Raw genomic sequence first — 13,167 nt, forward strand, 5'->3', positions numbered from 1 at the left:
GAATCTGTATTATAAAAATCAAATGCTTGTTTTGTGTTTCAACAGTCAACCATTCTTTCAACGCTCATGTTTATTACCCTCTGTAACTCAAAATTTAACCTCCTTTAGCGGATGACGGTAAATCAGGCCGACACTCGGATCCCTCGTAACAAAAATACTGTATTAATTTTCACATTTTTGTTTGTGAATAACAAAAAATAGGATGTTTACAGCAATACTAGCCCAAACTTAGCCAATCGTAAGTAAAAAAAAAAAAAAATACCTGAAAATATAAGTGAAATAAAAGAGAGCGGTGGGGACGATCAAAGAGAGGCTTGGGGCTCCGACTTCACCAGGGTAATAAAGTTTCTCATTGCTCCTTTGGGAGGAAGCCAGGCAGGGAGACCTTCTGACGTGGACCACCATGATCCCTTTCGAACTGGTCACTCTGCTGATCCCAATGATCCTCTGTAGATATTTTAAGGGTAATAGTTCATATATATATATATATACTATATATGTATCAGCGACAAGCATGCTAGAGCTGAGAAAGAAGTTATCCTAATGACCTAAAGTTTCTTACCCTACAAATTGTACAGAATAATCACATTGTGAGTCCAAGAACATTGCTATCAAAAGTGTAAATTATCTTCGATTTTTCAACAGTTAATGTCTTTTCAGTAAAATAACAGTTATAAAAAGAATAGCTAAGAGCAATAGTACTGTCAAACATAAAATTGCGTAGTTTTTAGGCCACGTTTTTTTCAGTATCCTACCCCACTGTCAGGGAGAGGTATGGCGAGAATGAATGTTAGTTTGATATGATTGTTATATCCCCTTGTTATGAATGCGAAGTGTTGCACGTGTTGTGAACTGAGTGATTAAGTCTTCGTTGAATGTGCGAGAGAATGTGTTAAGTCAGTAAGGTCTTGCTCCCGGTCCAGAAAGGTTGGACGTTTACTTCCTGGACTGGTATTTATGCATTTATATATTTATAAGTTGATGGACTGGTGTTTTGTGTATTACTATTTCATAAGAGTGATATAGTTGTGTGCGTTATCAAGTATTAAAGTATTGTTGATATTCATGAATATAAGGAGTTAGAGTTGATGTATATTAAGTGTTCGTATTTGAGTTAAGCAAGTATTAACAAGTGTAATTGAGTATTCATACCCCTAGCGAGCCTAGTCAACAAAAAGAGACAAGCAGAGCATAGCAGTAGCAGCATAGTATATATATAATTAAAACCCTAACACCCACCCCTTTCAGACCTTGCGCTGTATAGGGCAGATGATACAAAGGTCATCTGTTTCTATGGCCATCGGTTAATGACCAACTGCTCTGACTTAACCCAACCTAATGTCAGGTACCCAATAGAGCTGGGTGGATTCAGGAACGCGCAAAAATTCAAAATCCCAGTCTTCACTGGGATTCGAACCCGAGTACCCTTGGTTTGGAAGCAACATATTGCCTAGATGGTCCTAGATTCCCCCCCCCCCCCATTTGTTAGTGTCGTATATTTGTTTTACTTAGCTTTATTCATTCTCTACCATGCTAGAAACTGGTTATTTTATTTTTAATGTGGAAAAGCTTTAAGTTGTATGTAATGTCTCTCTCTCTCTCTTTCACTTTCTCTCTCGTCACGTTTAAGTATTAAAAACTAAACTAAAATCCAATTTTACCGTATTTGTCACTGGTCATTTTTTAAATTACAAAATTCAAAAATTAACTAATACATCAAATAATTAAGTGTTAATGTGAGGTTGTCTTTGAGGCTTTGCACCAATGTACCTGGACAGACACGTCACGAGAGAAACACTATCATACCTGATTCACAACGTCTGTTTATTTCTAGCCTTACCTCAACCCAGCTCCCACTGGTCGGCAGATGAAAGCTGTCCGACTTGGTTGTTGAGCCTCCAGTTATGACCACTGTTGTATCATCCTCGCCGGCCACCAGGAAGTAAAATGAGCCGGACGAAGGTTTGACCACATCGAAGGTCAAGAATTCGCGGCCATACGTCTCGTACGGAAGAAGCATTTCTAAATTTATGGAGAGATCAAGAAAAAAATGGACATATTTTTTTTATATAAAGCTGATATCAACTCACTATGTCTGTTTGTCTGTCTGTCAGGTAAAAAATTGTGTAAACGTTTTTTTATACCAAACCCATTCTCTATTTAATGAATATGAAATAAAGTGCAGGACTACTGCAAATTTATTTCCATTATTTATCTGTAAGAAATCAGAAGCACTACTGCAGGTGTGACTCATATGTCTTTTATAGTTTGTCCATCATGGTTCGATGATGACAATTTTTTGTCATCCAGGGAGCTGATGGCTTTGCACAGGGGTTTTATACCTCCTCGTGTGACTGGTGAGAATGTTCGGCTGCACACTGGGCAGGTTATTTCAGCTGGAGATGATGTCATTAGCCTTGCTTTTTTTCTCTGGCGCTTTTCTTCTGCCAGCGCAGTTCTCTTGTCCTCAGCCATTTGTACGCCAGTTTTCACAGCGAGACGCCATGATTCTCTGTCATGTGCTACTGTCTCCCAGGTGGCTGATATGTCTAATTACTATTGAGTGGCTAAAAGAAAACATCTGACTTAATAATTTACCTGCAGCAATGTCTCCAAATCCATATTTCAATATGCTGGTATTATTACAAACGTGAGACAATGTGCTGGCATTACAGTTTCCTGAAATCAACCCGAACTCCAGCTCACCAGAGAACTTAGTTCCTAAACAGTCAAAAAAAAAATCAAACAAACAAACACTGAAAACAAGAAACACATTTTAAAAAATTATGTTTTAAAAAAAAACAACAAACGCTTATATAAAGTGCAATCGTATCAATGAACATTTACCTTACACACAGAGACAGAAGGAGAGACAGGATGTGTGGCTGGGTGCAGGGCCGGCTTTAGGTATAGGTAAACTAGGTAGCCGCTCAGGGCCTCCGATTATTTAGAGAAGAAATGGCGGAAGTTGTCTTCAATATTATTGGAGTACACAATTTTGTTTTTAATGCTGTATATTTTTTGTTTATTTGCTTTATTTCATTTGGGGCCACAAACTTCAGTTCGCCTAGGGCCTCCAAACTTCTCGCTGGAAGATGAGTGATGGCAGTGGGCAGGGCCGGCCTCTATGCGAATCGGGTTGCGCAGGGCCTAGCCTGGGTAGGGATAAGCAAAATGTCAAAATTAAGGTTTTGTATTAGAAAATATATTCGTCTTTGCAATAAATTTTTATTCAATGAAAGCTGACAATACCTATTTTTTTTTTAATCGCATGTATGATTGGCACCCAAAATGACAATTTTATCTATTTTTGTGGAGTTTTTAATGAGTTTTCATGAGATTTTAAATAATTTCAGGAGATTTCCAGAACTTTTTCGTATATTTTGCAATTTTAGGAGATTTTAGGAGGCCTGGAAAATTAGGATGCAGCAGAAACCTTGTTTTCATGTATAAGTTATAATTGTTTAATTTAGTAATATTCACGTAGAATTAGCGCGGGGCCTATGAAAGTGTGGGGCTCACAGTGGCCACATAGGCTGCAGTGGCCTAATGCTGGCCCTGGCAGTTGGCAAGGTATGAACCCGTGGCCCATCAAGACGAACGAATGACATACCGCTCGACCAGACAGTCATCCTAAGAACTTTGATATCTTTTGCAGAAAGTCCGTGATGCAAGAGTATTCAGACGTAACCAATTGCAATAGGAAACAATTTCACTTGACGAAAATTTATCACATAGTAGTAGGGAAATTTAAACCAAACCGAAAAGAAAATTAATTATACCTGTTAGAGTTCCAATATCCCTAGAACTATTGCAAGTAGCGAAAACAAAAGCCTGGCTCCTGTTTGAAATAATAGATAAGTACATTAAAACTCTTGGTCGAAATTCCCTTGTGATTCATTAACTCGGAATTCAAACAAACTCACACTAATCGTGGTACATACAACTCACAATAATCGTGGGACATACCAACTCAAAATAATTATCGTGTGACATTGAAACTCACAAGAATCGTAAGACATACCTACTCAAAATAATTATCGTGTGACTTACAAACTCACAACTATCGTTTCACATGCAAACTCCTAATAATCGTGTGACATATCAGCGCACAGTTATCGAGTGCCATACCAACACACAATTATTGTGGGACAAACAGACTAGTACTTTCAGATAACACACAGACTCCCTATATTGTTTAGACCAGTGATTCCCAAAGTGGTCCATATGGACCCCCAGGGGTCTACGACGACCTCCAGGGGGTCCACGGAAGAAATTGGGGGTCTATGAGATGCTTTTGGGGGTCTACGCTAATGGATTCCATTTAAAACCATTACACAATTATAGTCACCGGGCTATGCCTGCAATCGCCGATTTTTTATTGTTTCGTTGACGAATGCACTGCTAATTTTTTTATTTTTTTAACATTTACTAATTCTGACCTAAGAGAACGACAGAGTGGATATAATTAAATTTGAATAAATAAAATGTCAATAAGACTTAATAATATTGTTTTTATTGTAGAAAAGGGATTGTGGTAAGTGATTACCAGCTGTTTGAGTCTGATGGTAGAGATAGTGATTATTTAGTTCAACTGAAGAGTGGATTGAAACTAAATGTGGCATTTGAAGGTTATTGAGCTCTGTAGAGTAAACCTATTCAAGACTTCAAGATTCTATTTAAAAAAATGTTAATAGTAATAATATAGTATAATAATCTGTATTATCCGTGAGGAAATTTGTTTTACAATTGTGCCTTACACATTACAATACATTATAAGAGCAAACAATTTGTAGGATATTGCACAAACTATACATTCGTACAACAGTTTCTCTTTAGCATTACATGTAAAATTTACAACTTAAAGGTTCATTTTTTAAATCATGAAACAGAGGTGGTTGTTTTTTGCTTAAAATCTGTATAGCTTACCTATCAATGTTGTTTTTTCCTTGACTAATTGTCCAAGTGTGCGCTTTGTTTTGGTACAACATTGAACGTTACTATCTTATAAAGTATATTTTATTTGTTTATGTTCAGATTGCCATACATGGCAGTGATGTTGAAACTTAAAATAATGCAGACGTTAGCATGGTAAAACATTGATGCTTATCCTATTAGGACTATTTTTCACTATAATAAAAGAAATATTTTTTATGATGTTATTAGTTTTATTTTATGTGCATTGATTTCTTAGAATGAATAATACGATGCTATACATTTGCTCTCATGGATGGGGTAGTTATTTCCTGACAACTGCAGAACCTCACTTTTATTTTCTTTTATTTCCAACACACATGATACTTTATTTGTACGCCTACCTTGATACTTTATTTGTACGCCTACCTTGATACTTTATTTGTACGCCTACCTTGATACTTTATTTGTACGCCTACCTTGATACTTTGTTTGTACGCCTACCTTGATACTTTATTTGTACGCCTACCTTGATACTTTATTTGTACGCCTACCTTGATACTTTATTTGTACGCCTACTTTGATACTTTGTTTGTACGCCTACCTTGATACTTTATTTGTACGCCTACCTTGATACTTTATTTGTACGCCTACCTTGATACTTTATTTGTACGCCTACCTTGATACTTTATTTGTACGCCTACCTTGATACTTTGTTTGTACGCCTACCTTGATACTTTATTTGTACGCCTACCTTGATACTTTATTTGTACGCCTACCTTGATACTTTGTTTGTACGCCTACCTTGATACTTTATTTGTACGCCTACCTTGATACTTTGTTTGTACGCCTACCTTGATACTTTATTTGTACGCCTACCTTGATACTTTATTTGTACGCCTACCTTGATACTTTGTTTGTACGCCTACCTTGATACTTTGTTTGTACGCCTACCTTGATACTTTATTTGTACGCCTACCTTGATACTTTATTTGTACGCCTACCTTGATACTTTGTTTGTACGCCTACCTTGATACTTTATTTGTACGCCTACCTTGATACTTTGTTTGTACGCCTACCTTGATACTTTATTTGTACGCCTACCTTGATACTTTGTTTGTACGCCTACCTTGATACTTTATTTGTACGCCTACCTTGATACTTTGTTTGTACGCCTACCTTGATACTTTATTTGTACGCCTACCTTGATACTTTATTTGTACGCCTACCTTGATACTTTATTTGTACGCCTACCTTGATACTTTGTTTGTACGCCTACCTTGATACTTTATTTGTACGCCTACTTTGATACTTTATTTGTACGCCTACCTTGATACTTTATTTGTACGCCTACCTTGATACTTTGTTTGTACGCCTACCTTGATACTTTGTTTGTACGCCTACCTTGATACTTTGTTTGTACGCCTACCTTGATACTTTGTTTGTACGCCTACCTTGATACTTTGTTTGTACGCCTACCTTGATACTTTATTTGTACGCCTACCTTGATACTTTGTTTGTACGCCTACCTTGATACTTTGTTTGTACGCCTACCTTGATACTTTATTTGTACGCCTACCTTGATACTTTATTTGTACGCCTACCTTGATACTTTATTTGTACGCCTACCTTGATACTTTATTTGTACGCCTACCTTAGCTAATTCTTTAACTTTCAATCCTGGTGAAATCGTCTTGTGCGAATCGAAAGTTTTTTATTTTAATAACTTTTTAAAATATCCTAATTATGTCTACAGGTAACTGATATTTAACATGGCCGAATCTAGAAAGAAATGTAGACAGTATAATATTGAATATTTGAAATTTGGCTTCATTCCTTCCTCATCCAGCAAGCTATTACCTATGTGCCTTTTATGTAACAAAATTTTGTGTAATGACGCCATCAAACCATCTAAACTGGAGAATCATCTGAAACGATGCCACCCAGATAAAATGGATAAAGACTTGAAGTATTTCCAAACACTTAAAGATAGATCTCAGACTAGACCTACAGTGAAGATAGATCTCAGACTAGACCTACAGTGAAGATAGATCTCAGACTAGACCTACAGTGAAGATAGATCTCAGACTAGACCTACAGTGAAGATAGATCTCAGACTAGACCTACAGTGAAGATAGATCTCAGACTAGACCTACAGTGAAGATAGATCTCAGACTAGACCTACAGTGAAGATAGATCTCAGACTAGACCTACAGTGAAGATAGATCTCAGACTAGACCTACAGTGAAGATAGATCTCAGACTAGACCTACAGTGAAGATAGATCTCAGACTAGACCTACAGTGAAGATAGATCTCAGACTAGACCTACAGTGAAGATAGATCTCAGACTAGACCTACAGTGAAGATAGATCTCAGACTAGACCTACAGTGAAGATAGATCTCAGACTAGACCTACAGTGAAGATAGATCTCAGACTAGACCTACAGTGAAGATAGATCTCAGACTAGACCTACAGTGAAGATAGATCTCAGACTAGACCTACAGTGAAGATAGATCTCAGACTAGACCTACAGTGAAGATAGATCTCAGACTAGACCTACAGTGAAGATAGATCTCAGACTAGACCTACAGTGAAGATAGATCTCAGACTAGACCTACAGTGAAGATAGATCTCAGACTAGACCTACAGTGAAGATAGATCTCAGACTAGACCTACAGTGAAGATAGATCTCAGACTAGACCTACAGTGAAGATAGATCTCAGACTAGACCTACAGTGAAGATAGATCTCAGACTAGACCTACAGTGAAGATAGATCTCAGACTAGACCTACAGTGAAGATAGATCTCAGACTAGACCTACAGTGAAGATAGATCTCAGACTAGACCTACAGTGAAGATAGATCTCAGACTAGACCTACAGTGAAGATAGATCTCAGACTAGACCTACAGTGAAGATAGATCTCAGACTAGACCTACAGTGAAGATAGATCTCAGACTAGACCTACAGTGAAGATAGATCTCAGACTAGACCTACAGTGAAGATAGATCTCAGACTAGACCTACAGTGAAGATAGATCTCAGACTAGACCTACAGTGAAGATAGATCTCAGACTAGACCTACAGTGAAGATAGATCTCAGACTAGACCTACAGTGAAGATAGATCTCAGACTAGACCTACAGTGAAGATAGATCTCAGACTAGACCTACAGTGAAGATAGATCTCAGACTAGACCTACAGTGAAGATAGATCTCAGACTAGACCTACAGTGAAGATAGATCTCAGACTAGACCTACAGTGAAGATAGATCTCAGACTAGACCTACAGTGAAGATAGATCTCAGACTAGACCTACAGTGAAGATAGATCTCAGACTAGACCTACAGTGAAGATAGATCTCAGACTAGACCTACAGTGAAGATAGATCTCAGACTAGACCTACAGTGGAGATAGATCTCAGACTAGACCTACAGTGGAGATAGATCTCAGACTAGACCTACAGTGAAGATAGATCTCAGACTAGACCTACAGTGAAGATAGATCTCAGACTAGACCTACAGTGAAGATAGATCTCAGACTAGACCTACAGTGAAGATAGATCTCAGACTAGACCTACAGTGAAGATAGATCTCAGACTAGACCTACAGTGAAGATAGATCTCAGACTAGACCTACAGTGAAGATAGATCTCAGACTAGACCTACAGTGAAGATAGATCTCAGACTAGACCTACAGTGAAGATAGATCTCAGACTAGACCTACAGTGAAGATAGATCTCAGACTAGACCTACAGTGAAGATAGATCTCAGACTAGACCTACAGTGAAGATAGATCTCAGACTAGACCTACAGTGAAGATAGATCTCAGACTAGACCTACAGTGAAGATAGATCTCAGACTAGACCTACAGTGAAGATAGATCTCAGACTAGACCTACAGTGAAGATAGATCTCAGACTAGACCTACAGTGAAGATAGATCTCAGACTAGACCTACAGTGAAGATAGATCTCAGACTAGACCTACAGTGAAGATAGATCTCAGACTAGACCTACAGTGAAGATAGATCTCAGACTAGACCTACAGTGAAGATAGATCTCAGACTAGACCTACAGTGAAGATAGATCTCAGACTAGACCTACAGTGAAGATAGATCTCAGACTAGACCTACAGTGAAGATAGATCTCAGACTAGACCTACAGTGAAGATAGATCTCAGACTAGACCTACAGTGAAGATAGATCTCAGACTAGACCTACAGTGAAGATAGATCTCAGACTAGACCTACAGTGAAGATAGATCTCAGACTAGACCTACAGTGAAGATAGATCTCAGACTAGACCTACAGTGGACACAATGTTCGACATCTCCAAGAGAAGAGGTTTACGAGCATCTGACAATATTTCTTGACTGATAGCAAAATCCGGAAAACCTGACATTGTTGGTGAAAAATTGATTTTGCCTGCCGTTGCAGAAGTCTTACAAACTGTTTTACACAAGCCTGCTTCTGATATCATTAAAAGAATTCCTTTAAGTAACAACACAGTTCAAAGACGAATAGATGAAATGAGTTATGACACTGAAAACTTCTTGTGTAAATATTTGCAAACCACATGCTTCTCTATACAGCTGGACGGGTCAACCTTGCCTAGTAATGAAGCATTATTATTGGCATATTTTCGTTTTATTATGGATCAAGAAATCCACGAAGAACTTCTATTTGCAAAAACTTTGGCCATTGAGACAAAAGGCGAATCAATACTGAAAGTTTTGAAGGACTACTTTAAAGAAAAAGAGATCCCTTTAGGAAATAGAATATCAGTAGCAACAGATGGAGCACCTGCAATGGTTGGACGCTACCGAGGATTTGTGAGCCTTTTAAAAGAAAATGTACCCGGCGTGTTAGCAATACACTGCGTTATCCATAGACAACATTTAGTTGCTAAAAATCTCAGTGTCAGATTGCATGAATCTCTTCAGTTTGTCATTACTGCTGTTAATCGAATCCGAGCCAACGCTTTGAATACTCGATTATTTGCTCAATTGTGTGAAGAAAATTACGAGAACTTTCACTGAAGTTCGATGGTTGTCGAAAGGCTTATGATGGCTAGATTTTTTTCTCTTTTTGACACTGTTTCAGAGTTCTTGCATGATAAAGATTCAATTTTAAAACAAAATTTAATTAAGCGGAAATCGGACATTGCCAATTTGACAGACTTATTTCAGAAATTTAATGAAGTTAACTTGCAGCAACAAGGGGATAACCTGAATTAGATCAAAACAAAGTCCATAATCTTGCAAGAATAAAATTAATGAAGCAAAACGTTGGTCGTGGCGAATTTTCCCAAATTTCCAAATTTAGAACACACAAAATGTCAGGAGGAGGACATTTCCATTTATGTGCATTTGAATTCCCTATATTCTGATTTTAAAATTAGATTTGAGGATATTCTGAATATGGTAATACCTCAGTGGATTATCGATCCATATGTTGATATTATAGAAGAGGATGATGTAGCATTGCAAGAAGAACTTCTAGGAATAAGTACTAATGAAGAACTGAAAGTACAATTTAAAAAAGGATATCAGCTCTTTTGGCTTCCAAAAGAAATACCCGATACGTATCCCATATTATGGAATATCATCAGAAAGTTTCTAATTGCTTTTCCATCTTCTTATCTTGTGGAAGGAGGGTTCAGCACTGTTACCAATCGTCTACTAAATACAAGAAACAAACTGGACATCACTAACTGAGGAGATTGAAGATTAAGCCTAACTAAATGGAAGCCCAACATTGATATGTTAGTATCAAAGCATCAGGCCCATCCTTCCCACTGATGTGCTTTGTACTCTTCTTTTTTTACTTCAAACTTTCATGTAAAACTTATTAAATTTTATTTTGCTTCGTTTTAACTTGTATATATACCAATTAACATGTGCTTCATGATAATTTGTTTTACTTTTATTCACATAAATACAGTTTAAAAACAGTTTTAAAAAATTGAGTTGTTACATTTACAAAATTAAAATAATAGTTAAGCAGGGGGTCTACCGAAAACCGGAAAACATGTTAGGGGGTCTACGAGACAAAAAAGTTTGGGAACCACTGGTTTAGACGCACACAAGATTAACTCACTTTGCTGTAGAGATGGTGTACATCTGATGCATGCCAGGTTCTTGGCTGTTAATGACCAGATGAAAGTTTTTGTTGGAGGACCGAACGAAAATCAAATTTGGACCTCTATGGGTGACGACTGTTATAGAGATTCGATGCCTGCGAGTATATATTCATATGATACATTTAAACAATTTCATTCTATACAAAACTCAATCCATATCTATCTTGCTTATTAGTCTGTATGCTTGTTTTATCAGTAACCTAAACACTTATGTTCTAAATAATCTCTTACAATAGGCCTACCTGACTCACCCAAGTGTGACAGCAAAATAGACTTTCCCCCAACTATCCACCGGAACAGCCATCATCGTTGCTATGGAACTGACGCTGTCTATCATGGTTACAACCAATGAAAAGGCCTTATTAGCCTCCAGTTTAAATGAATGAACGAATCCAAAATCTTCTTGATGACTGGAGAAAGATTTTTTACACGAATGATTAATATATTAGTTATAGTTAATATATTGTATAGCAAATGTAAAAATAAAATACACATGTATGTAGACTGAAAACATCAGGACCTGATATACGGTAGTGCGTGCAAGGCAGCCACCAAGGATCGCACCCTCAAAGGGGGAACACCACAAACGGAAGATCAACTCGGCGCCATTACGTCCTAACTGCATTGAAGTAAAGTAGCTGACAGCATAAAGGCCCCAGAACACATATTTGAAACCAAAAGAAAAGAATTAGCTAAAGGCATACGCAGAAGTCCAAAAGAAAACTTAAATTGACCACCTGCGAACAAAGACATTGTATGCATAAGACATAGCAAAATATGCGGGACATAACTAGGTTTGAGTAGTAATTTGAAACACTGCACTCAACCTTAATCTTTCAAATAGAAGAGACAGCCTTTATAATATTTAACATGCAAAATAAAAAAAAATACTTAAAACAAAACAACGCTTACATAAGAAATACAACTACACATTAAAAGCCATATATCTAAGTAATGTAAGATTTATTTCCTTTTTTCTATATCAAACAAACTTAATTGATTGGTTAATTTTGATTGATTAATATTTTACTTATGATAATGAAAATATTGATCAATGTTTCAAAGGTTCCAAGAATAGGAAATGGGGAAAATAGCGTGTACAAAATTTTTATCAGACAGACAGACAAACAGACACACTGAATGAGTTGATATAAGCTTTGTAAAATAATAAAATTGGCAAAACAATTAAAAATCTAATATAGTTGAATTTTGGCTTTTTTTAAATATTAAAACAATGAAACTAAACGCATTAAAAAATCTGGCTAACATAGATATTTCATTTTTCTAATTTAGTTAAATGGGTTCTGATTTCTTTTTTTCAAACTGTGCACATAAAAAAAATCTTTTAAAAGAGTCTTACTTAAAAGTTCTGTTGAGTGTATAGTCATAGACTACGAAAGGGGACAGCCTGATAGAGTCTCGGAGAAGTTGAGATTTCTCCTGGTACCAATGACTTTCTATTGCAACCTGAAGATAAATAAATACAGGTGTCAAATTTAGGCCAAAATTTAAATATTTAAAAAAAAAAAAATTAAAAAAATGCAAATCTCATCTCTAGCATGAATCCAGCGTTTGTCAATCTGTAGTTAGCGTTTCTCCAGGGTAAGGAGGCGCGGTGTCTGAGTGGTTAAGCGCTTGGCTTCAAACATGGAATCCTGCGTTCGAATGTCGGTGAAGACTGGGATTTTGAATTTCGGGATTCTAAGGGGACGGCCCAGGAATACATGGCGCCGCGATTTGGAATCAGATGGGCAAGACGTGGGAACAGTTGGAGAGACTCACCCAGAACCGAGATGCCTGGAGAAAGCTGGTTAGTGGCCTATGCCCCAGAAGGGACCTCACGCAGAGATGAAAAGGGCTCCTTTTAGTCCACCCAACTCTAATGGGTACCTAACTTTAGTTGGGGAAAGTGAAGACGGTTGGTCGTTGTGCTGGCCACATGACAACCTGTTCGCTAACCGTTGGCCAAAGAAACAGATGACCTTAACATCATACATCCCCAAAGATCGCAAGGTGTGAAAGGGTACTTGTACGTCCTAGACTAGACCATTCTTAATCGAACTTATTTGACCTGCGCTTTGTTTTTTCATAGAAGGGATAGTATGTTGTACCGAGGCC

The 13,167-nt window shown here is 37.3% G+C and overlaps 1 protein-coding gene across 2 annotated transcripts in view; it reads right to left on the bottom strand.

Annotated features, from left to right (window-relative positions):
• Positions 1-13,167, bottom strand: part of LOC106077735 (uncharacterized) — a 38,918-nt gene that overhangs the window by 22,187 nt on the left and 3,564 nt on the right. For both annotated transcript variants that reach the window (XM_056017848.1, XM_056017849.1), the window contains exons 4-10: positions 12,410-12,516; positions 11,301-11,459; positions 11,007-11,144; positions 3,783-3,841; positions 2,599-2,721; positions 1,841-2,022; positions 263-447 (exon numbers count right to left, since the gene is read on the bottom strand). In XM_056017848.1, the coding sequence (XP_055873823.1) occupies positions 263-447; positions 1,841-2,022; positions 2,599-2,721; positions 3,783-3,841; positions 11,007-11,144; positions 11,301-11,459; positions 12,410-12,516 (953 nt within the window). The remainder of the gene's footprint in view (positions 1-262; positions 448-1,840; positions 2,023-2,598; positions 2,722-3,782; positions 3,842-11,006; positions 11,145-11,300; positions 11,460-12,409; positions 12,517-13,167) is intronic.

This window comes from Biomphalaria glabrata, chromosome 18 (genome assembly GCF_947242115.1).
Source record: "Biomphalaria glabrata chromosome 18, xgBioGlab47.1, whole genome shotgun sequence".
In the NCBI taxonomy this organism is placed as follows: Eukaryota; Metazoa; Mollusca; class Gastropoda; family Planorbidae; genus Biomphalaria; species Biomphalaria glabrata.